Source organism: Crotalus tigris, unplaced genomic scaffold (genome assembly GCF_016545835.1).
Source record: "Crotalus tigris isolate CLP2741 ecotype Arizona unplaced genomic scaffold, ASM1654583v1 scf7180000017729.2337069, whole genome shotgun sequence".
NCBI classification, from domain to species: Eukaryota; Metazoa; Chordata; class Lepidosauria; order Squamata; family Viperidae; genus Crotalus; species Crotalus tigris.
The window spans coordinates 626,982-653,156 of NW_024096596.1; the positions used below are offsets into that span (position 1 = coordinate 626,982).

At 37.1% G+C, this 26,175-nt stretch overlaps 1 protein-coding gene across 4 annotated transcripts in view; it reads left to right on the top strand.

The window, feature by feature from the left end:
* Nucleotides 1-26,175, top strand: part of PATJ (PATJ crumbs cell polarity complex component) — a 160,233-nt gene that overhangs the window by 87,823 nt on the left and 46,235 nt on the right. For all 4 annotated transcript variants that reach the window (XM_039339052.1, XM_039339049.1, XM_039339051.1 and 1 more), the window contains 2 exons: nt 10,107-10,303; nt 19,823-19,914. In XM_039339052.1, the coding sequence (XP_039194986.1) occupies nt 10,107-10,303; nt 19,823-19,914 (289 nt within the window). The remainder of the gene's footprint in view (nt 1-10,106; nt 10,304-19,822; nt 19,915-26,175) is intronic.

A 26,175-nucleotide genomic window follows, 5' to 3' on the forward strand; every position in this document is an offset into this window, starting at 1 on the left:
TATTTTACATAATAAAATGTAAAATATTGAAATATTACATGCATGTATGATGCTTTTTTAGCCCTGTAGTTCCTATGATATTTTTGTAATGTTGACAACAGTGTATTTTAACAGTTCATACCATCGTCATTTAGTAGGGAAATGGTAGCACGGAAAGTGTTCTGCTTTGTTCAGTATTTATAAATATGAATCCATTTGAAATATGAATGTTAGAGAAGTGGTCAAACAGAACATACAAAAATATTTATATAATTATAAATAATAAAAACAACAACAACAACAATAATAATAATAATTTGTCAATGCCAATGGAGCACCACTTGAACACCATTGGCATTGACAAATTCGCCATTAGTCAATTGCAAAAGGAAGCCTTACTAGGAACTGCTTCTATCCTGCAACGATATCTGTAATACCATCAAACTTCCACATCTGCCTATCCTAGGTCCTTGGTAAGGACTCGATAGGTAGACAAAAATGCCAAATCCAGTCTGAACATCTGGCTGACTGTGCGATGATTAATAATAATAATAATAATAATAATAATAATAATAATAATAATAATAAACCCCCAGTGAGGCACTACCTTGACGTGGTTATGGGGCTTGTGTACTCTGAGGAAGATGAGAGCTATGCCAGAGGTTCAACCATACTGGACAGGTCTCATCAGAGGAGTCAGACAAAGAGTGTCTCTCCCATAAAAAATATGGTGAGACGTAAATTTCAGAATGCCATACCGGCTCGGACGTCGCCCGGGTTAACAAGGTCCGCACTAGATATTGGAGTTCCTGGATATCTGGTGAAAAATGGGTTACAGGACTCAGGACTGTTGGCTGAGCAACCAGGGCCAGCAGCTGCAGAACTACTGGAAGAAAAGGTGTTTACCCGTCGCAGATACACAGTGATGGAAAACAAAGAAATAATGATCTGTTACTACAGATCAAGTCCAACAAGAAGAGGATATCTAAAACGAATGCACCAATTCTGGAAAGAACAACATCCAGAATCAGAAATAACAGAACAGAGACTAGCAGATCAACGCCGATTTATAACACGAAATAAAGTATTCACAGAAACAGAATTGGACGAACTGCAAAGGTTTACCCAGGGCAAAGAAATCAAAGCCTTACCAGAAGTAATTCAGAATGTAGAGGCAAACCAGGGGGAGTTGGCAGTGAAGGAATCTAGCAGAGATATACAACTGTTCTCATTTGGAAACCAGGCACCTCTACCTCAGGAAGAACAAAACCCTCTAACTAAAGAAATAAAAGAATTGAAACAAAGAATAACTGAGCATCTAGAACAGCACAAAAACAACAGAATAAGGCTACCTGCATTGAAGCTTGTTCCAAAGAAACAGCTAGCACAAGCATTAAAAGATGCAAATATGCAATATCAAGTATAAGCACCAATTCACTGCAAGAAACAAACCAACTAATGTACAGCACAGCTGCAGTTATAACAGAATACCTGGGATGCAAAATCAACGAAGAAGAAAAACAAACAAACAGTGCACCAGAAAAATGGAAGGTTAGACTAGAAAATAAGATCAGCAAGTTAAGATCACATGCAAGCAAGCTAGAACAGATGAAAGAAAAGAAGCTGAAGAACAAGAAGACCAAAGAATACCTAATCAAGAAATACCACTTAGAAACAAGGAAGATCAAGGAAGCACTGGAAATAATAAAGCAACAAATAACAGCTATAGCCAGGAAAATCAGTAGATATGAAGCTCGAATTGCAAACTATAGGCAGAACCTCCAATTTCAATCCAATCAGAAACGTTTCTACCAATCCATCAATGGAGAAACTGCAAAGAATCAGTCAGTACCTGACAAGGAAGAAACAGTGCAGTTCTGGAAGCAGATATGGGATAACCCAAAGAAATACAACAAGGATGCGGCTTGGTTAAAAGAGGTGGATGCAAATAAAACAGAAGTTGAAATGAAAGAACTAGTAATAACAACAAAAATGGTAGAAAAAAGAGCAAAGAAAATCAAAAATTGGTCAGCACCAGGTGAAGATGAACTGCATGGGTTTTGGTTGAAACATCTAACTGTTATACACCCACTCATTGCCAAACAGTTCAACAATATACTACAAGGAGGAGAAATTGAAAAGTGGCTAACAACTGGGAAAACCTACCTAATAATGAAAAATCCAGCAAAAGGGGCAACACCAGGTAACTACAGGCCAATTACCTGCTTACCAACAACTTTCAAATTACTAACTGGTGTAGTAGCTGATGCAGTGCAACAGCATCTAGTTGAAAACAATCTCTTTCCACCTGAGCAGAAAGGAAACCGCCCCAATAGCAGAGGAACAAAAGATCAACTCCTAATAGACAAAATGATCTTGGAAAACTGCAAGAGAAGGAAGACCAACCTGAATGTGGCATGGATTGACTACAAAAAGGCATTTGACTCTCTGCCACATGATTGGATAATAAAGTGCCTAGAAATAACAGGAGTCAGTAGAAACATCAGAAAATTTGTGCAAAGATCGATGGCACAATGGAAGACACAGTTGCAGATCAATGGTGAGAGGCTGGGAGAGGTTAATATCAAGAGAGGAATATTTCAAGGAGATTCATTATCACCATTACTATTTGTTATTGCACTGTTTCCTCTGTCAACAATACTGAATAACTCAGGACATGGCTATCAAACATCAAAAACATCTGCCAGACTATCCCACCTCCTTTATATGGATGATCTGAAGCTGTATGGAAAAACATCATCTGAAATAGAATCGCTGCTCAACACTGTCCGTATATATAGCCAAGATATTGTAATGGAGTTTGGCTTGGACAAATGTGCCACACTTACTATCAAACAAGGAAAAATAATGAAAACTGAAGGAATCAAGATGCCCCACGAAAATAACATTAAGAGTCTGGATGAGGAAGAGTACTACAAATACTTGGGTATCCTTCAAGCTGACAACATCAAGCACACTGAAGTCAAGAAAAAGATTAGAGGTGAATACATCAAGAGAGTGAAGAAGATCTTAAATCCAAACTCAATGGAGGAAATACCATAAAGGCAATCAACACCTGGGCAATCCCAGTCATTAGGTACACAGCTGGAATAGTGGACTGGACTCAAGCAGAACTAAAAGCAATGGATAGGCAGACCAGAAAAATAATGACAATGAATCATGCCCTTCATCCACGCAGTGACATTGATAGACTTTATCTACCAAGGCAAATAGGTGGGCGTGGAATGCTACAAGTACATCAGATGGTTGAAGAAGAAAAAATGGCTTTGGAAGAATATCTGAAGAACAATGATGAAGATGCACTGAAATTAGTATATCAGGAAGGCTTACTAACTACTGGAGAGACCAAACTGGCCTACAAGAAAGACCAAATGAAGAACAGAATAGAGGCATGGGAAGACAAAGCACTACATGGCCAATACATGAAAAAAATAGCTGGGAAAGCAGATAATAATAAAACCTGGCAATGGCTAAGAGCAGGAAAATTGAAGAAAGAGACCGAGGGACTAATTCTGGCTGCACAAGACCAAGCCTTAAGGACAAATGCATACAAAGTCAAAATTGAGAAGACAGCAACAGACAGTAAGTGCCGCCTATGCAAAGAAGCTGAAGAAACAGTGGACCACTTGGTAAGCTGTTGCAAGGAAGATTGCACAGACTGATTACAAGCAGCGGCATGACAAAGTAGCAACAATGGTGCATTGGAAGATCTGCAAAAAATATCATTTGCCTGTAAGCAAAAACTGGTGGGATCATAAAATAGAGAAAGTCATAGAAAATGATAAAATTAAACTGCTCTGGGACTTCAGAATTCAAACAGACAAGCACCTGCAACATAACACCCCAGACTTAACAATTGTCGATAAGAAAGACAAAAAAGTCTGGATAGTGGACGTGGCAGTGCCTGGAGATAGCAGAATAGAAGAGAAAGAACTGGAGAAGATAACAAAATACAAAGACCTACAAATAGAAATAGAAAGACTGTGGCAAAAGCAAGCAAGGGTAGTACCAATAGTCATAGGCTCCTTGGGTGCAATCCCAAAACAACTGGAGCACCACTTGAACACCATTGGCATTGACAAATTCGCTATTAGTCAATTGCAAAAGGCGGCCTTATTAGGAACTGCTTCCATCCTGCGACGATATCTGTAATACCATCAAACATCCACATCTGCCTATCCCAGGTCCTGGGTAAGGACTCGATAGGTAGACAAAATGCCAAATCCAGTCTGAACATCTGGCTGACTGTGCGATGATCAATAATAATAATAATAATAAAACTGAAGGAATCAAGATGCCCCACGAAAATAACATTAAGAGTCTGGATGAGGAAGAGTACTACAAATACTTGGGTATCCTTCAAGCTGACAACATCAAGCACACTGAAGTCAAGAAAAAGATTAGAGGTGAATACATCAAGAGAGTGAAGAAGATCTTAAAGTCCAAACTCAATGGAGGAAATACCATAAAGGCAATCAACACCTGGGCAATCCCAGTCATTAGGTACACAGCTGGAATAGTGGACTGGACTCAAGCAGAACTAAAAGCAATGGATAGGCAGACCAGAAAAATAATGACAATGAATCATGCCCTTCATCCACGCAGTGACATTGATAGACTTTATCTACCAAGGCAAATAGGTGGGCGTGGAATGCTACAAGTACATCAGATGGTTGAAGAAGAAAAAATGGCTTTGGAAGAATATCTGAAGAACAATGATGAAGATGCACTGAAATTAGTATATCAGGAAGGCTTACTAACTACTGGAGAGACCAAACTGGCCTACAAGAAAGACCAAATGAAGAACAGAATAGAGGCATGGGAAGACAAAGCACTACATGGCCAATACATGAAAAAAATAGCTGGGAAAGCAGATAATAATAAAACCTGGCAATGGCTAAGAGCAGGAAAATTGAAGAAAGAGACCGAGGGACTAATTCTGGCTGCACAAGACCAAGCCTTAAGGACAAATGCATACAAAGTCAAAATTGAGAAGACAGCAACAGACAGTAAGTGCCGCCTATGCAAAGAAGCTGAAGAAACAGTGGACCACTTGGTAAGCTGTTGCAAGAAGATTGCACAGACTGATTACAAGCAGCGGCATGACAAAGTAGCAACAATGGTGCATTGGAAGATCTGCAAAAAATATCATTTGCCTGTAAGCAAAAACTGGTGGGATCATAAAATAGAGAAAGTCATAGAAAATGATAAAATTAAACTGCTCTGGGACTTCAGAATTCAAACAGACAAGCACCTGCAACATAACACCCCAGACTTAACAATTGTCGATAAGAAAGACAAAAAAGTCTGGATAGTGGACGTGGCAGTGCCTGGAGACAGCAGAATAGAAGAGAAAGAACTGGAGAAGATAACAAAATACAAAGACCTACAAATAGAAATAGAAAGACTGTGGCAAAAGCAAGCAAGGGTAGTACCAATAGTAATAGGCTCCTTGGGTGCAATCCCAAAACAACTGGAGCACCACTTGAACACCATTGGCATTGACAAATTCGCTATTAGTCAATTGCAAAAGGCGGCCTTATTAGGAACTGCTTCCATCCTGCGACGATATCTGTAATACCATCAAACATCCACATCTGCCTATCCCAGGTCCTGGGTAAGGACTCGATAGGTAGACAAAATGCCAAATCCAGTCTGAACATCTGGCTGACTGTGCGATGATCCATAATAATAATAATTTTAAATTGATAGAGAAATATGTATGTATTTGGATTTTCCATGAAATAGCAACTTATCTTTTGGGCTCAAGCTTAAACAAGGATTGATTTGAAATAACTATTTTATACCATGCAAATAGTTGAATATATAACTTGATATATTGATGATATGTCAGATTAGATATAGTGTGAGCAATACCATAAATAAAGTTTAGGAGAAAAGTAAAATAGTCACAAGATGACAAAGTCATTGATAAAAATGATAAATTATTTCCCACAATGTCCAGGTCTCCTTGACCACTTACAGGCAGGACGTGACTGTGCTGCCAGCTGGAATAGAAGTAATAGCTAATTAACAACTTGTATTTTCAGTTTTAAAATATATTCATGATAGATTCTGATTTGAAAGGACATCTTGATTCTATTGACTTAATAGGATACTTGAACTATAAAGTGAAATGGACATCCTGCCTTGTGGATTTATTGGGTATTTGTTTTAACGGAAAGGCATTAAAATGAGTGGGAGGTATTCTGCTAAGGAGTAACATAATGCCACAGTATTGTTCACTGCAGTCTTTCAATGTATCTTTTAAGATGACCTTCAAGCATGCTATAGTCATTGTTGACTATAGGTTAAGGCAAAGAAAGGATTGCTGTCTCTGTTGACAGAACCTCAGATGATATCAGCTAAAACTAATTGGATTCTTTAACTAGATTCTGTTGATTAGTTTGAATAGTTCTCCTTGATCTTATGGCAGGGGTGTCAAACTGCCAGCCCATGGGCCGGACACATCACCAGGAAACTGCACCCACCCCATTGCCGGCAATGGGGAAAAAGCTCCGTTACGTCGCATGACGTCACATGACGTTGCAAGTTTGACATGTCTGTCTTATGGTATAGTAAGTAGAAGATAAGCTCTGCAGTATTTTTGGAGAGCTAGTGCTTGGAGCCATCTTGACAATAGCTGCTTGATTCCCAAGGACCATCATTAATAACTATGCCATAGGTTTTCCTGCACTAAGAAAAAACCTCTATATTTAAGTGGATATAATACATTTCTACTGCCGTTCCTTCCTTGCCTTTCTTTACTTCATATTATGTCCAGTTGTTTGATCATATATAAGACTGAGTGAGGAAAAGCGGAAAAATCACCTGGGCTTCTGCAGATTGGAAAATGGGTTGTCCACAAGCTGCATAGGCACATATAGCTAAAGTCTCTCAAATTGAGCTTAACTCTTGAAAACTGCCTGTCTCTGTGATGCTTTTGATGGACGTAAGCGGTAGCCAAAAAATTGCCATTAACTAGGATTTTTTGTCTGTTTTAAACTCCCCAATAGGCAGCATAGCCCTTGAATTTTTTAATGGTCTTATTTCCAACTACAGAATAGAAGAATGGAATGGAATGGAATGGAATAGAATAGAATAGAATAGAATAGAATAGAATAGAATAGAATAGAATAGAATAGAATAGGGCTGGAAGGGATCTTGGAGGTCTTCTAGTCCAGCCCCCTGCTCAAGCAGGAGGACCTATACCAGCGGTTCTCAACCTATGGGTCGCGACCCCATTTGGGGTCGATCGACCATTTTACGGGGGTCGCCAAACAATGCGATCCACCATTTCCCCCCCGCAGGGGGTGCCGCCGTGCATGCGCGCCGTGCATGGGGGCGGCACCGCGCATGCGAGCCATGCATGGGGCAGCACTGTGCATGCGCGCCGCGCATGGGGGTGGCGCCGCGCATGCGCGCCACGCCGCACATGCGCAGCACGTTCGTGTGACGGGGGTCGCCATCACACGAACGTTGAGAAACGCTGACCTATACCATCTCAGACAAGTGACTTTCTTCTTAAAAATTTCCAGTGATGGAGCACCCATGATTTCTGGAGGCAAGCTGTTCCAATTGTCCTCACTGTCAGGAATTTCTCCTTAATTCCAGGTTGCTTCTCTCTTTGTTCAGCTTCCAACCATTGTTTCTTGTCTTGCCTTCTGGTGCTTTGATGAATAACATGACCCCCTCTTCTTTGTGGCAGCCCCTCAAGTACTGGAATACTGCTATCATGTTTCCCCCATTTCTTCTTTTCTTTAAACTAGTCAAACCCAAGTCCCGCAGCCGTTCTTCGTATGTTTTAGTCCCCAGGCCTTTGATCATCTTAGTTGCTCTTCTCTGATTTTTTTCCAAACTCTCAACATCTTTTTTGTGATATGGTGACCAAAATTGGCTGCAGTACTGCAGTATCCAGTATAGGTTCAATTCTGCTTAGACCTGCTGATCCCAGTGATCTGTAAGTTGGTAGCTTTTTTAAACAAAGATTCATTTTACTGCTGTTTCCAATACACTGCAGGAGAGCTAGATACAAATTAGCTCCACTATTGAGCATAGGTCTCATTTTAGAAATCACAGAAGCCCAGAGCTGCTCTGAAACAGAAAATGAGTCCTTGTGCAGAAGTGCCTTTAGTTTTATATTTGGAGTGTCTTGTATTATAGCATTATCTGTAATTTTATTTAATAGTTTCTCTTCTGTCAGAATGTACTTTACTGTTTCTATAGAAACATTAACTATTGCAGTAACATTATTATCTTCTAGATGGACGGGGAGATTAATATATATGTACATGGTTTACACACACACGCACACAGACACTTGTTAACTAACTCATATTTATGATGCTTGCAGTGTCCCAGGGTTATGTGATTGCCCTTTTGTGACTTTAAAATGACAGGTCATAAAATGGGGCAAAACTTGCTTAACAAATATCTCACTTAGCAATATAAATTTCAGGCTCAATTGTGGTCTTAAGTCAAGGACTACCTGTATATTTCCTTCTTTCCTTCCCTTCCCTCCTTCCTTCCTTCCTTCCTTCCTTCCTCTTGTATGACTGCCCATCTTAAAACACAGTTCTTGGTGGCTCTCACAATAAAACCCAGAACTATAAAAACCTGGTCTTAGATCAGCGTTCAAGTACAAAGAGAATTGGATTCACAAGACTGAACTTATTAGTCATTGGTTCCATCAACAAATTATATTTCAGAAGACACGTTTATATTAGAAGGTGTAACTTTCCTGTCCTTATTTAGTTGGTGCTTATTATGCCTGATCAAGTTTCAGGGTCTCCAAATAAGCTAGATTACTTCAAGTAGAACTTCATTCATTCTTAGGATGCTTCTCTTTTCTAGTGAGCACATCCGTAAACCTTGGCTTTCTGATACTGAATGTGGCAACATTGCTGATCATGGATGACTTTCTGTTATGTATTCAAAATGGACTGTGATTAATACATACATATTAGAGAACAAATGAAAGTATACGATATCATCAAGAGAGTAAAAGAATTGAAATGGAAATGGGCTGGTCACAAAGCAAGAAGAACCAATGGCAGGTGGACCAAGACAGTCATAGAATGGATCCCACATATAAAAAGCATCAATGAAAGAGACCTAAAATAAGATGGATCGATGACATCAGCAAGTATTGTGGGCCCAACTGGCAAACAACAGCTCACGACCATATTAGTTGGAAACAGATGGAAGTGGCCTTCATTCTGCAGTGGATAGACAATGGCTAAAATGATTGTGTGTATGTGTGTGTATCATTTCTTCTTTTGAGAGCAGACATTGGAATTTCACTTTAATGGGTGCCATTGTACACACAGAAAAGTGACAATAAAAGTTGTCTTATCTATTTTATCTTACATAGGCTGGGTGAGATAGAAGTCCTGATTTAATGGGGTTGATTCTGGTCCAGATGTTACATTAAGACCTGACTTGTGGCTCAGTGAGTTTACTGAAGCTGTTTCCTTCCTCTAAGGAGTCATTTTTCCAATGAAGTCATGACAGATGCTGATAAAAAATCATCAGCATGATTTTGGGGTCTCGTGTCATTCCTTAAATTAATATATTGCTTATTCTGAACATTCATTGATGTTCCATCCAAACAAAACTTGGCAGAAATTCAGGTTGCTTAAAAGTAGCTAGATGCCATGGTATGAAAGTCCCTGTTCAGGGTGCAGCCAAGCAATCTTGTCATCTTTTAAACCATTTCTACCCCTCTGCCTTAGAGTTTAGCTAAATGTGTTGCATTCCCTTTGATATGTTCTTGTTTTCTACACTTATCTTGCTTTTAAATTTGTTTCCCTAAAATTGTTTTGACATTTCTTCTACCCCTACAATTTTTCTTTCTTCAATAACAATAGGATTTAATTATATTCAACTGATACTTAGAGAATGAATGTTATTTTTTTTAAATTTTGCTGTACCTTTCCTACTGAGTTGGTGATCAGAACAGTGAGATAACCTCCCAAAAGAGATTTATTAAATTAGGCAAGATTCTCCATATGGTAACCTTCTTTGAGTAAATATGGCAAGCTGGCTATGTTGCCTAGAATATGCTTTCCTATTCATACTATACATTTTTATCTCCCTATTTTTAGAGAAAATCAGACAAAGATATGCAGAACTATCTGGAGAACTGCACATTATTGAACTTGAAAAAGATAAGAATGGACTTGGACTCAGCCTTGCAGGCAACAAGGATAGGTCCCGCATGAGCATTTTTGTTGTGGGGATTAGTCCAGATGGCCCTGCAGGAAAAGATGGAAGAATGCATATTGGAGATGAACTTTTAGAGGTAATTTTTGGTTATATAAGGCTAATCAAATGGTTTTACTGATCGTGGTGAAAAAAAGATGGTTAAGAGAACTGTCAACAAAATTAACGGTGGAAGTTGCTATATGATAGAGAAATTATAAACGGTCACCTTCTACTTGTTTCTTTTGTTCCAAAATAACAGATCAATTTTTATGTCTCAACCTAGACTTCAGAATAATTCTGATGCTTTCAGGCGAGGATTTTATTATGTGAATATGTTGCCCAGTTTTGTGGTGCTTGAAAATGTTTACTTGGAAGCTTTCCCTAATTTAATTTATATGTATGGAATGTAGCAATCCCATTTGGTGAATATCTTTTATTTGGGATATTTGTTCTATACACATTTTTCCTTCTATTGGTTGAGTATTAAAAGCTGCAGGTGCATTCTGTGCTCAGTTATTTTAGAGTGATCCATGTTAGAACTTATTATTTATTAAATTTACATGCCTTCCATATCACTATCAAGCAACTCTGGGCGGTTTACAGTAACAATATAGATAACTGAAAAGTTAGAAATATTAAAATATTATGCAATAAATCAAAACATTAATATTAACAACAAACTATAAAAAAGGATCCATCCACAAATGATATCTAATCAAAATAATAATAATAATAATAATAATAATAATAATAATAATAATAATAATAAAATAAAAAAATTGGAAGGGACTTTGGAGGTCATCTAGTCCAATCCCCTGCTTAGGCAGGAAACCCTATACCATTTCAAACAAATGAAGCACTGGAAATAATAAAGCAACAAATAACAGCTATAGCCAGGAAAATCAGTAGATATGAAGCTCGAATTGCAAACTATAGGCAGAACCTCCAATTTCAATCCAATCAGAAACGTTTCTATCAATCCATCAATGGAGAAACTGCAAGGAATCAGTCAATACCTGACAAGGAAGAAACAGTGCAGTTCTGGAAGCAAATATGGGATAACCCAAAGAAATACAACAAGGATGCGGCTTGGTTAAAAGAGGTGGATGCAAATAAAACAGAAGTTGAAATAAAAGAACTAGTAATAACAACAAAAATGATAGAAAAAAGAGCAAGGAAAATCAAAAATTGGTCAGCACCAGGTGAAGATGAACTGCATGGGTTTTGGTTGAAACATCTAACTGTTATACACCCACTCATTGCCAAGCAGTTCAACAATATACTACAAGGAGGAGAAATTGAAAAGTGGCTAACAACTGGGAAAACCTACCTAATAATGAAAAATCCAGCAAAAGGGGCAACACCAGGCAACTACAGGCCAATTACCTGCTTACCAACAACTTTCAAATTACTAACTGGTGTGGTAGCTGATGCAGTACAACAGCATCTAGTTGAAAACAATCTCTTTCCACCTGAGCAGAAAGGAAACCGCCCCAATAGCAGAGGAACAAAAGATCAACTCCTAATAGACAAAATGATCTTGGAAAACTGCAAGAGAAGGAAGACCAACCTGAATGTGGCATGGATTGACTACAAAAAGGCATTTGACTCTCTGCCACATGATTGGATAATAAAGTGCCTAGAAATAACAGGAGTCAGTAGAAACATCAGAAAATTTGTGCAAAGATCGATGGCACAGTGGAAGACACAGTTGCAGATCAATGGTGAGAGCTGGGAGAGGTTAATATCAAGAGAGGAATATTTCAAGGAGATTCATTATCACCATTACTATTTGTTATTGCACTGTTTCCTCTGTCAACAATACTGAATAACTCAGGACATGGCTATCAAACATCAAAAACATCTACCAGACTATCCCATCCTCCTTTACATGGATGATCTGAAGCTGTATGGAAAAACATCATCTGAAATAGAATCGCTGCTCAACACTGTCCGTATATATAGCCAAGATATTGTAATGGAGTTTGGCTTGGACAAATGTGCCACACTTACTATCAAACAAGGAAAAATAGTGAAAACTGAAGGAATCAAGATGCCCCACGAAAATAACATTAAGAGTCTGGATGAGGAAGATTACTACAAATACTTGGGTATCCTTCAAGCTGACAACATCAAGCGCACTGAAGTCAAGAAAAAGATTAGAGGTGAATACATCAAGAGAGTGAAGAAGATCTTAAAAGTCCAAACTCAATGGAGGAAATACCATAAAGGCAATCAACACCTGGGCAATCCCAGTCATTAGGTACACAGCTGGAATAGTGGACTGGACTCAAGCAGAACTAAAAGCAATGGATAGGCAGACCAGAAAAATAATGACAATGAATCATGCCCTTCATCCACGCAGTGACATTGATAGACTTTATCTACCAAGGCAAATAGGTGGGCGTGGAATGCTACAAGTACATCAGATGGTTGAAGAAGAAAAAATGGCTTTGGAAGAATATCTGAAGAACAATGAAGATGCACTGAAATTAGTATATCAGGAAGGCTTATTGACTACTGGAGAGACCAAATTGGCCTACAAGAAAGACCAAATGAAGAACAGAATAGAGGCATGGGAAGACAAAGCACTACATAGCCAATACATTAAAAAAATAGTGGGAAAGCAGATATAACAAGACCTGGCAATGGCTAAGAGCAGGAAAATTGAAGAAAGAGACCGAGGGACTAATTCTGGCTGCACAAGACCAAGTCTTAAGGACAAATGCATATAAAGTCAAAATTGAGAAGACAGCAACAGACAGTAAGTGCCGCCTATGCAAAGAAGCTGAAGAAACAATGGACCACCTGGTAAGCTGTTGCAAAAAGATTGCAAGACTAACTACAAGCAGCGGCATGACAAAGTAGCAATAATGGTGCATTGGAAAATCTGCAAAAAATATCATTTGCCTGTAAGCAAAAACTGGTGGGATCATAAAATAGAGAAAGTCATAGAAAATGATAAAATTAAACTGCTCTGGGACTTCAGAATTCAAACAGACAAGCACCTGCAACATAACACCCCAGACTTAACAATTGTCGATAAGAAAGACAAGAAAGTCTGGATAGTGGACGTGGCAGTGCCTGGAGACAGCAGAATAGACGAGAAAGAACTGGAGAAGATAACAAAATACAAAGACCTACAAATAGAAATAGAAAGACTGTGGCAAAAGCAAGCAAGGGTAGTACCAATAGTAATAGGCTCCTTGGGTGCAATCCCAAAACAACTGGAGCACCATTTGAACACCATTGGCATTGACAAATTCGCTATTAGTCAATTGCAAAAGGCGGCTTTACTAGGAACTGCTTTCATTGTGCGATGATATCTGTAATACCATCAAACATCCACATCTGCTTATCCCAGGTCCTGGGTAAGGACTCGATAGGTAGACAAAATGCCAAATCCAGTCTGAACATCTGGCTGACTGTGCGATGATCATTAATAATAATAATAATAATAATAAAGTTGGAAGGGACCTTGGAGGTCATCTAGTCCAATCCCCTGCTTCGGCCGGAAACCCTATACCATTTCAAACAAATGACTGTCCAGTCTCTTCTTAAAAACTTCCAATGTTGGAGCATTCACCACTTCTGGAGGCAGGTTGTTCCACTGGTTAATTGTTCTAACTGTCAGGAAGTTTCTCCTTAGTTCTAAGTTGCTTCTCTCTTTGGTTAGTTTCCATCCATTACTTCTCGTCCTGCCTTCAGGCGCTTTGGAGAATAGCTTGACTCCCTCTTCTTTGTGGCAGCCCCTGAGATATTGGAACACTGCCACCTTCAGAATGGGAAGTCAACATCAGCTAGTTGGCAGAGCCAGGTTTTCAGGCCACTTCAGAAGACCAAGAGGATAAGGGTGGATCAGGAGGCACAGGAACCACAGCAGACGGGGCTGTTCTCCTGGACCCTACCAGAGACAATTCCCTGCCTGATTGGACCCCGCAGCATGTCTCTTCTACTGGAATGAGTGGAGCAGGAGAATCCCATTGGAATCAGATGGTTCTTCAGGTAGCCATAAAGGGTTTTAAAGGTAAAAGGCAACAACTGATTGGAACTTGCTTCAGGGTAGTCTTATAAAAACATTAAATACTTAGCTAAATTGGTGTTTGCACAGCTAGCTCATGACGTAGAACATTGCAGGCTCAGGAAGAAAGTGTTGCCCCAAGTTTTATTTTAAATTCAGTGATCAGAGACAGAAGCACCAAGCCCAAGAGACCTGTTGTTTTAATGGGGCTTCAAAAGGCATGTTTACAATAATTGTAGGAAAGTGTACACTAACTAATCTGAAAAGTACATGGACAAAAACATACAAAACTATCTTATATCTTCTCAGATTATTCATGTATTCTCAGTAGGCCTCCATTCTATTACAGCCTTGCTATTTTACTTTCTACCAAACATATTCCTGTATTGATTGTACTGAGCTCTGGCCCTTCCATACATTTCAGCAACCAATTCATTTTTGTACAGATAGGCAAGCTATTATTCTCTCTCATTTTCAATTCCTCATCTGTATGTGGGGACAATGCTAGTCTGGCAAGCATTGATAAGGTAAAAAGGAAGGTTCTTTGAAAGTAGTGACTAAAAAAAAGAAAAAGGATGTTGTTTTTTCTTTAGAGCACTCTTTCTTCCAACAGAAAAAAGAATTCAGACTCAGAAAAACACTCAACATTTACAGAAATTTTCACACTTTTAAATAACTGGCTTTCAGTATAAAACTTCAACTATGTGATCTGTGGAGCAATCATATAGAACTGTCTTATTTGTGTGTATCGTAATCTCTCTGTGGAGCTTCCGCATATGTTGATCATGTCACCTAAAATTAATGAGAGCTGAAGTAGATCTAATGCATCTTGACAACTATCAGACAGCAGCAGAAAGATATTAGAAATTGGATTTCTGATAGGCCTGTGCTGAAGTGCAAAAGATCTGAAGGTTAATAGATAAGACAAGACTGACGTAGCAAGGTATGTCAAGACACATTGCATATATATATTATTAAATTTCCAAAATGAATAATAGGACAATAGGAAATAATAGGAAAGTAGTAGGAAAAAATAATAGGAAAAAAGCAGGAGAAAAAAAATCAAAGGTATAATAGGAAAAGGAAAAAGATATAGAAAAAGATACAGAAAAAGAGTAACTTCCAACTTCCTACAGTGCAGGTACAGATATATAATAACTTTGCCTCTTATTCTAAGTTTAAATAAAAAATTAAAGGCATAACATGTAGAATGTGCATAACAAACGAAAGCAATAACATTACAGAATATTTCTATAATTGAAACAGATCTAGTCATCAAATCTACAAATCAGAGTTTCTATTCTTTGTGAGCAAGAAATCCAAAAGCGGTTTTCAAATGAAAACAAAACTAGCAATTTTCTGCTGTTTGTCAAAGTGGCCAATTTTGCCATATTACTCGGCTCCGTTCATTTCACAACCCATTCTTCCATTATAGGATTTTGCGTAACTTTCCACCTTTGTACCTATAAATGTCTTGCTGCTGTTATCATCTGCACAGTAAGAACCAAGTCCCCTTGTTCCCTTTCCATCGGTGTGTCTAAAAAAAAAAACCTCTAGCTTTAATTGTGCATCAATTTTTAGTATCTTCTTCTGCTGACTGCCGACTGCCAGCAGTTTGGCAGTTCGATCCTGACTGGCTCAAGGTTGACTCAGCCTTCCAACTTTCAAAGTCATAAAATGAGGACCCAGATTGTTGGGGACAATATGCTGACTCTGTAAACCACTTAGAAAGGGCTGTAAAGCATTGTGAAGAGTTATATAGGTCTAAGTGCTATTGCTATTTCCAACACTTATATAGCATTCGCTTATACTCTTTGACAATTTATCAGGTGTTAAATACCAATGATACATCATTTTATAAAGATGTTCATTCACATCATAGCTCAATATAAACTCCAGTCCTTTACTCCACATGATTTTCCCTAGATCTAGCATAATATTTTATCCAAAGCTTTTTGTCCATTTAATCATACAATCTTTATTGTCCTCCTGATTAATTTTCAATAGTATTTTATATATATTAACAATAAGATATTCATCATTAATATAGGTAGTTCTTGACTCATGGTCACAACTGAGCCCAAAATTTCCGTTGCTAAGTGAGACAGTTGTTAAGTTACTTTTGTCTTATTTTGCAACTTTTCTTGCCACAGCTGTTAAGTGAATCACTGCAGCTGTTAAGTTAGTAACTTGGTTGTTAAGTGAATCTGGCTTTCCCATTGAATTTGCTTGTCACAAAGTCACAAAAAGTGATCGCATGACTCTGGAACACTGCAACCATCATAAATATGAGTTAGTTGCCAAGCATCTGAATTTTGATCATGTGACTACAGCGATGCTGCAATGGTCATAAGTGTGAAAACAGTCATAAATCCCTTTTTCCAGTGCCGTTGTAACTTCAAATGGTCACTAAATAAACTGTTGTAAGTCAAAAACAATCTGTACCTAGCTCCCTTTCAAAATCTTCTTCGTCTAAAAAAGCAAATTTCTTTTTGTTTTATTTAAAATGGTTTGACTCCATCAATTCTATTTAATCTTCTAATTACATATTTTTTGCTGATTGTTAATTTTAAAACCTACTAGCATAGCAAATTCCCTTAATTTTCCCATTAATATTTCTTCTCCTTCTAGAAGCTTTTCCAAAACTAACACTAACAAATGCCCTTAACTTATGCCTATCTTGGGAAAGCTTGATTTTGCAACTCAGTTGCTTTTTAATAAATGTTTAAATTTTTTTGGCAGAACTAAAACAATATTAAAATGACCTCATTTGTGCTGCACGTAAGCAGGATACACAACATATTCTGTAGGAATGTGATTTTAATTTACATTGATCTCGACAAAATGGGTGGCACACAAATTTAATAAATAAATAAATTTGCAAGAGGCAGGATAAAGTGTTGTAGGACCACCAACATATCTAACCCACTTTCCTCACTGAAATTCCTCAACATATAAACTGCTGCTTGTATTTCTGCATTAGCAAAATTTTAGCTTGTGAGTTACAGAATAACCAGCCATACTAATTCATTGCAAACTATTATTATTTCATAGGAAAAGTATTAAATAAGAGAATAACAATAATGCAATAATTATCTTATTTAATGCTTCTCCCCAAAATTATTTCTCCATACTCTTCTGTTTTTGAATACTGTAATTAAGTAATTAAATCAGCCTGTTTTAAAAACCAGTTAATTATATGTAGTTCATTACAAAGCATTTCTAATATTAATTTTAGAGGGCAAAATATTAATTCTGGCTTAAGTTTCCTTCAGGGAATGAAAGTAACATTAATGAAATGTAAACATTCTTGAACAACATAAGACCAAAAATAATCAGAAATCAAGAGTTAACTTTAAGTGCCCAGTTTAAGCTCAGTGGTTTTAGAAAAGGAAAACAAAGTTTAGTAGAAATAATTTTTCAGATTAATGTACCTCCCTTCAGGAAACACAGCCATTATATCCTCTTTCTTAAATTTAGTTTTCATTATCTTACATGCCACAGCCATTATATCCTCTTTCTTAAATATTAGTTTTCATTATCTTACGTGCCACATCCCCCTTCAGCAAAATATTTATGATGCCATCTGCTCTAAAATTGTTGCTTACAATTGGAACTGTCTCGGTTAAATAATGCTTTTAATCTTTGTTCATAATTTGGCCACTCTGTTCATTCATTTATCTTATTTCCTGTTGAACTTTGCTATTTCTTTTTCCTATTTACCTGCATTTCACTTATGATAATGCCTCTAAATCAGTAGATTTTAGTATTAAAGTAAACAGTTCATTCTTCCATGAAGCCTGCAATAAATGTCAAAGTGCTTGAGCTTTTATTTTTTTTAGAAGAAACCACAACATGCTCTCTGTGTTCATGTTTTAGAGACACATATTCACAGTTTATAAAATTAGTAATAAAGTAGCTTGGCATCCTGCTAATAGAGATCAAACTTTCTGACTTTTCATTGGAAGCATTATCTGATTAAATCTACATCTGAGATCCTTTATTTGCTTACATCTAATGGACAGAATCTTGCCAAACTAAAGCTATAAATTTCTAACATACTACATATATCATGAGAGCTTCTAAGACAGGGATCTCCAACCCCTGGTCCGTGGACTGGTACCGGGCCACTGCATGCCAGCAACCAGTCTGCACAAACAAGCAAAGCTCCATCCGCGGGATGCAGACAGTTCACAAACCATGCCTCCCTCCAGTCTGCAGAAAAATCTCACTCCACATAACCAGTCCCTGGTACTCAAAAGGTTGGGGACCTCTGTTCTAGGGTGTGGCTACCCTGAAACTCTTCCTCCATCCTCTGACCAGCTCCAGACTACTCAGTTTCTTAAGCTGGATGTCTTTCTGGAAAGCTCTGGGTTGTCACAAGTCTCCCCATCTGCTCCTCCAGGTGCATATCCCATCACAAACAAGACTTTTAAGTTTTTAATTTTGATTCTGAAAGCAGAACCACCTTTACAAAAAATGTATGCAATGTATCCAGCAATCAGTGTTATGAAATTCCCCACTAACTTTCATCAATAATTTATTTTTAAATTACATTTTTCCAGTGCTTCTTGCTGCAAAAAACAACAGTACCATTCAATTTTCTAGCACTTTCTGACTTCTTTGCATAAAAAATTATATTTTCCAACTTCTAGAGAATTTTTTTAATTTTGCTATAATAAAAAATATTTAATTTTTTAAAAAGTTTCCATTCCTAGATTTGCTATTTCCTATGTATAAAGCCATCTTTGTAGCAACTAACTTCCCAACACATTTATTATATTGACACTATCATAAGATGCATAATATGCACATACACACACATACACACTTTCCATGCGAATAGGGCCATTAAATCAATCATTTTGTGCATGCTCTCTCTCTTTCTTTCCCTCTCTCAGAAATTTAATTTTACAAAAAATAAATATAGATTTTTTTAAACTGCTAGCATTACCCGTGTGTGTTTGCGAAGACACACATAAAAATTAAATCTTGCTTTGCATGGAATTTTGCCATGATTTCAAATTTCCAAGCAAATGCCTTGAAAAAGATTAGCCTTAACTATTTTTTGCCTTTCAAGTATTTGTATGCATTGTCTTAATAAAACTGCTGGTGTGCTTAAATCTCTTCGGTAATACCGATCTGTGACTTTAAAAGGAAAATGGTAAAGTAAGGTAAAGCTCCAATATGGCTTGACTTGATAATAGATTTAAATCTCCTTTATTCTGCAGCATTTCCAATACATTCAGTCATATTGTTTGAAGTGCCATATGCCCCAAATTATGTTGAAGCAATCAATCTTACTCCCCAAATTATAGCAATGACATAATTATTTCCTGTTGATTATCAGCATTATTCACATGATTGGCTAATGTAATGCTTTAAAAACAACAACAACCAGAAACGTCCTGCTTTTCAAGGAAGAAATTACAGTATCCTTATCCACTTTGCCCTTTTGCTTTTCTTTATTTTTGCCTGTAACTCAAAATAAGATTTAGAGAAAGGGAGGGGGGGTTATGCAATGTTGTAATAAAATTAGAAGTAATAGTGGACCTTTTGTTTCTTTTTAATTGGTAAATATTCTTTACAAAACAGATAAATAACCAGATCTTATATGGGAGAAGTCACCAGAATGCGTCTGCAATAATTAAGACGGCACCATCAAAGGTCAAACTGGTATTTATACGGTAAGAATGATAATCATTAACAATTGGGCTGATGAGGTCAAGAAATAATAGCCTGAAGTGAGAAATAAAAGATTCAGTATTGTCATAAAACTGAAAGCTGCTAACATGTTTAGTCAAGGGCAAAATGTTTAAATGTTTTGTAACTATTTTGTACCAAAAGTGAAGGCTGTCACATTAGCTATGCAGAGAAAAAAGTCAGAAATTCATTTGAGGCAGTAACTTCATTAGGCTAATTGAGGATTGCACAGTCAAGCTTTTGAATTTGAAGAATTCTTCATCATGCAGCTGTATTTTAGAAAAGAAGAAAAAGTGAAGGAAGAATAATTGTGATTAATAATGTGTTCAGGCCAATTTTAATAAAGGAATATAACGTGTCAATAGGCTATGGATATTTTGGCTAGGTCCTATCAGGTCAGAGGAGAGGATTCTCAAAAAAAGCTTCTGGGATGGAGAAATAAATAAACAGCTGGATTTTCTCCCTCTATTTTTGAAACTATTAAGAAAGTGTTAACTTGTTTGTAGGTGTGTGCATGCACACCAGTTTCTAGATAATTTAAGGTGATGCTGTTGATTTAAGAAACCATTCAAGGCTTAGCTGCTGGATATCTGCAGCAGCACCTTCTCCAGAACCTTCACCTTCACCAGTATTGTCTTGCCCCGTTAGATCTTGTAGGGAGCAGGTGCTGGCGGTCCCACACTTCTATGAAGTGAAGGATCCCATGGTGAGAATAACAGAATAACAGAGTTGGAAGTTCTTCTAGTCCTACCCCTGCTCAAGCAGGAGACCCTATACCATTTTTGACAAATGGTTGTCCAATCCCTCCTTAAAAGCCTCCAGTGTTGGAGGTTTGGTGGCAGCACATTCTGGAGTAACCTCCTCTTGGAGATTAGACTAGCCACATAGCAGTATCTGGTGGACTGGTACTAAAACCCAATTTATTTTGAGGGAATTTTCTTGATTTAATACAATTGTGTATTTTATAATTTCATTTACTCATTTACTTCTATTTTTACATTACATTATTCTATCATATGCGTTTTAATTGTTACATGTTGTAACAACTCTGAGTGGGTTGCAGTTGAAAAAAAAAATACACAAAAAAAACCAGGGAAAAGTACATTTACTTATTTATTTATTTTGTATTGTGTCTGTGGCTTTTAGCCAAAATTAGATACAGATTAGAACAGATCAAGATAGTTTTTGCCATTCTTCCCTCACCTGGTACCTTCAGATTTGTTGGGCCTACCAACCAATTGCTGAAGGCTAGTCTACACATGTTTTGTTTCTTATAAAGGAGAATATTTGTAGCTAAGGTTTGAAATGAGGGATTCTTGGTGCTTTCTGAGCTTGCTTATTTTCTTGCAGACGGTTCATTAGCCAAACTAGGTAGCATCATCAGTGCTAGTTTTGTTTCTTGTTTGAAAGAAAAAAAAATGGAAGAGGGCTGTTTTTTAGTCTCTTTCCAATACTCAGATTTTAATACTGATCAAAGAATAATACTGAGTAAATACTGTTGCTGAATTAATCTTTACACCATATATTTGTTTTGAAGTATATCTAGTTAAATCTTAAACTCTTCTATGGACAGATCATGACTATGAAGGAAAAGCAGTGCTACTAAAATAAAACCCCTCTACTTTTTATTCCAAGACTTCCATGGGTGATTAATGATCTTGCTTCCAGCCCGCTTTTCTTTTTACACAATTATTGAAAATTAAATGTCATGTACAAAAGTTCACTCCCCGCTGCTTAATTGGGAAATGGGTTGGGAGAAAGCTGACATTGGGTGGATATATATATATAAATAAGGAAGCGATCACCACATTGGGTGGAGATATATATATATATATATATATATATATATATATATATATATATGTAGGTCTTTGGTTGTTCGGGTTTTCTCCCACGTAAAATTGGAAGTGTCTTGGCGACGTTTCAACAAAGTCCCATTCGTCATCTTCAGGCTGGTGTTTTCCGCTTCGTGCTTGAGCAGGAAACCTTGCTGCTCAAAGCACGAAGCTGAAAACACAGCCTGAAGATGACGAATGGGACTTCGTCGAAACGTCGCCAAGACACTTCCAATTTTACGCGGGAGAGAAAACCCGAACAACCAAAGACCTACATATATATATATATGTGTGTGTGTGGTGTGTGTGTGTGTGTGTGGTGTGTGTGTGTGTGTGTGTATGTATGTATGTATGTATGTGTGTATATATATATATATATATATATATATATATATATATATATATATATATATATATATATATATATATCAGTAAAAAAGGAAGCGATCACCAGGAAATAAAGCACCAAGGTTTTAATAAATAAAATCAAGCTTTCGATGGCTAACATCTGCCATCATCGTCAGGATACAAGCCAGCTAGTGAGGAAACCTGCTTACTAGCTGGCTTTATCCTGACGATGATGGCAGATGTTAGCCATAGAAAGCTTGATTTTATTTATTAAAACCTTGGTGTTTTATTTCCTGGTGATCGCTTCCTTTTTTACTGAAATGTATGTACCCAAGAATCGCTATTCTTCAATTTTTAATGTAATTTTTAATACACACACACATACACACACACACACAGAATTGGATGCATTCATTGTGACTGGTTGTGATGCAAAAAATTAAACAACCAAAAGAAATTTCATCCCTTTGTATCTCTAAATATGCTTTTCTTATCTATTTAAATTATAATATAACTGCAAAACAAGAATTTATCTATTAGGGTTACACTGCAAATTGATCTAACCTTTCTGTAAAATTTACAATATGTGAGAATTATTCAATCTCCTTGTCACCACATGGATAAATACACTTGGCCACATATATGCCTTGAAGAAATGCAGAGGACAATCTAGGCAGCATTTACTCAAAAAAGAAAAGTTCACAGGCCAAAAGGAGTCCCAGCTAGGTTGTCAAGATGGAAACCTAATTACTATACCAGTGGTGGCGAACCTATGGCACGGGTGCCAGAGGCGGCACTCAGAGCCCTCTCTGTGGGCACGCGCACCGTTGCCCCAGTCCCAGGCCTTCAGCTGGGTTTTATAAAACCTTTTCGCTTTAGGCCTCCGCTGCCGTGTGCAAAAAAAAAAAAGGTTCAATCAATCCCACCCAGTCTGCTGTTACCACTGCAGCCAATGGGCCATGCCCCCCCCCAATGGGCCACACCCAGCCAATAGACCACACCCACCCAGCACCCGACGATGCATAAGTGGGTTTTGGGTTGCAGTTTGGGCATTCGGTCTCTAAAAGGTTCGCCATCACTGCACTATACTCTATTCATGAGAATTCCATCTCATTAGTAATGTTGTTTGGCAAATTTAGGAATTGGAAGGAGATAGTGAAAACTAAGGGCAATAACACAGAGCATGTTCATTTGTTAGCAATGAGATTTGATATTCTCTTTGCAATAAAGAGATCTGGGCATACTCAAAATTACCTTAGGAACTTGATGTCTGTCTAAACAAAATTTTTGAATTAAAGATGAGATCAAAGGACTCCTAGGTCCTTTCCTTTTTATTTTAACATTTTAACTTTAAAGGAAATCAAAGATACTTCATAAATAACTTTTCTTTTCCCTCATTCAATCATTAATTTTATATTGCTTAATATTGCAGGATGGGGAAACAAAAGGCAAATGCTTTATACTTTTATAGAAAAGAGAGCTTACTTTACTGTTTAAAATATATCTGCAATGGAGCAGTTTTGTCTGAAGCAGAGTTAAAATATCAACAAGCACAACCAACTAGATAATGAGAAGCAGCTTCTTTTGACCTAAATTTTTGTTTTCTTTCTATGATGAATTTGGCTTTATGTGATTAAAATCATACACAGTGCAGTTTTAGTGAAGATGGGAAATGGCAGATGCCAAGAGTGCATTAAACATTAGTCACACCAGACATACTCCTTCCGTTATATATTCAAGATGGACAATATTTAATATTTATTTGCTACGTATATGTAGGGATGTGGGTCTATACATATGTTGTTCATAGTATGTTTAGGTGTGTGTCATGTATGTGTTTCACTTTGAAAGCAGGCAACTAAATTTCATTTTTGATGTGTGCCATTGTGCCTACAGTATAAAAATGATAATAAAGGTTATCTTATCTTATCTTATGCAGCTGCTGCTCAAAATGGAAATCCAATACAGAGTTGTTCATCTTGCCATAGATAAATATTGTGGTTTTTGTTCTCAGTGCATATCACTGACTTCCAAGTGAAAAGTATTTTTCTCTGGTTTTTCCAGCACATAGATTTGAACTTTTCTGCATATATAAAAGCTATATGCCTTCCTTCCTTCCTTCCTTCCTTCCTTCCTTCCTTCCTTCCTTCCTTCCTTCCTTCCTTCCTTCCTTCCTTCCTTCCTTCCTTCCTCTTTGAATCAGCAACAAATGCTCTTAGTGTTCTGGGAGTGCCCATGCTGCTCCATTCTGTGTCGGTTAAAGCTTCCAGATATTCTCCAAGGGCATCTCTATGTAGAGTTCATTGTACTAGTCAAATTTGGCATGAGTGATTCTTTGCAGGGCTTGCTGATTCAGGAACAGGCAGACTGACACACAAGACAAAACTATGCAAATTCCCTCCTAGTCATTATTGCCACCTGCTCATTGAGCAGGAGTGATGAATCAAAGAGAACGACTGGGTTGCATCTTGGGTCTGTCTAATATTCCCTTAATTTCCTTCTTAGAACCTCATGTCCAAATTTAATTTATAGCCGTTGAACGGGATTCAGACCGTGCCAATCATATGACCCTGTCTCTACCGAGTAGCCATAGTTTTTCTAGTGACATTCCTTGATCCTTGATTTCATTCATTTACTTTATTCATTATATTTATCTTTTTTATTTATCTCAATCTTTCTTTTCTTAGTCCATTTCCCACTTTTCATCCTCCATTTGCATCAGATGTTCAAAATATTTGAATTTCTAGCTGTCGATCATTTTCTCAATGGAGCAGTTAGCCCACCCACTTTGTTTTTTTCTAGAACCAATCAATTAGTTCTTCTTAAAGTCCAGGGTATACATCTATCCTCTAGTTCTGGCTAAAAGTCTCCCATTTGATTCAATTTCTTCCAATTCTGCCATGTTTACTTTGCCTATATTATAAACAGATTTGGAGATTCATTGTTTCCTGCCTTATTACACCACCACCACCACCACCACCACTTTGTTTTATTCTGAAGCCTTTCTCCAAATTCAGCTCTTACAGTAGTTTCTCATTCAAGATATTTCTGAATGAAATATTGAATGTACATCCATAATCTTTTTTTTTTATTATTAAAAAGTTTTATAAATTTTACAGAAAATAAAAGACAATACAAAAACAAAAAACAACATATACAAATAAAAAACAAACATTACCCAACAAAAACCCCCTTCCCCCACCCCTACCCAACCCCCCCCTTTCCCCCCCCCAGGGCCTCCCAGAGCAGAATATAGGCTTAATTAAAAAAAAGTTAAAAAAATTTATATTTATAAAAAAAGGGAATATAAAATAGAAAATATATATAGAGAGAGAGTTAAAAATTATGAAAAAACTATATAGTATTTTTTATATCAAATTTAAATTGTATAAATTTTATCCATTTATCCCAAACAGCAAGAAATTTCTCTTGCGTTTGTCCCTTTAAGAAAGCCGAAATCTTTGCCATTTCCGCCAAATGAGACACTTTAAGAAACCATTCCTGCAATGTAGGCAAAGATTTCTTCTTCCAATATTGTCCTACTAACAGCCTCGCAGCTGTAATCAAATTTAACATCAATATAACCTCCTTTGTATCACAATCAATAACTATACCTAACAAAAATAATTGTGGAGTAAATTTTACCCTCCTTTAAAAAATTCTCTGGATATTCCACCATATCTTAATCCAGAATGCTTTTATCTCTCTGCACGACCACCAAATATGATAATAAGTAGCGTCCATACAACCACATCTCCAACATTTAGGTTGTAAGTCAGGGTACATAAAAGACATTTTTTGTGGATCAAGGTGCCATCTATAAAACATTTTATAAAAATTCTCCTTAAGTTCTGTGCTTGTGTAAATTTGACATTTCTCACCCAAATAATTTCCCAGGTGTCCAATGGAACTGGCTCACCAAAATTCTGCGCCCATCTAATCATACAATCTTTAATTAGTTCCATTTCTGAATCCAATTCAACTAAAACCCCATAAATCCTCTTAATGTGGGTTTGTCTTTGATCCTTCACTTGCTTAATAAGATTTTCATCTTCTCTAAAA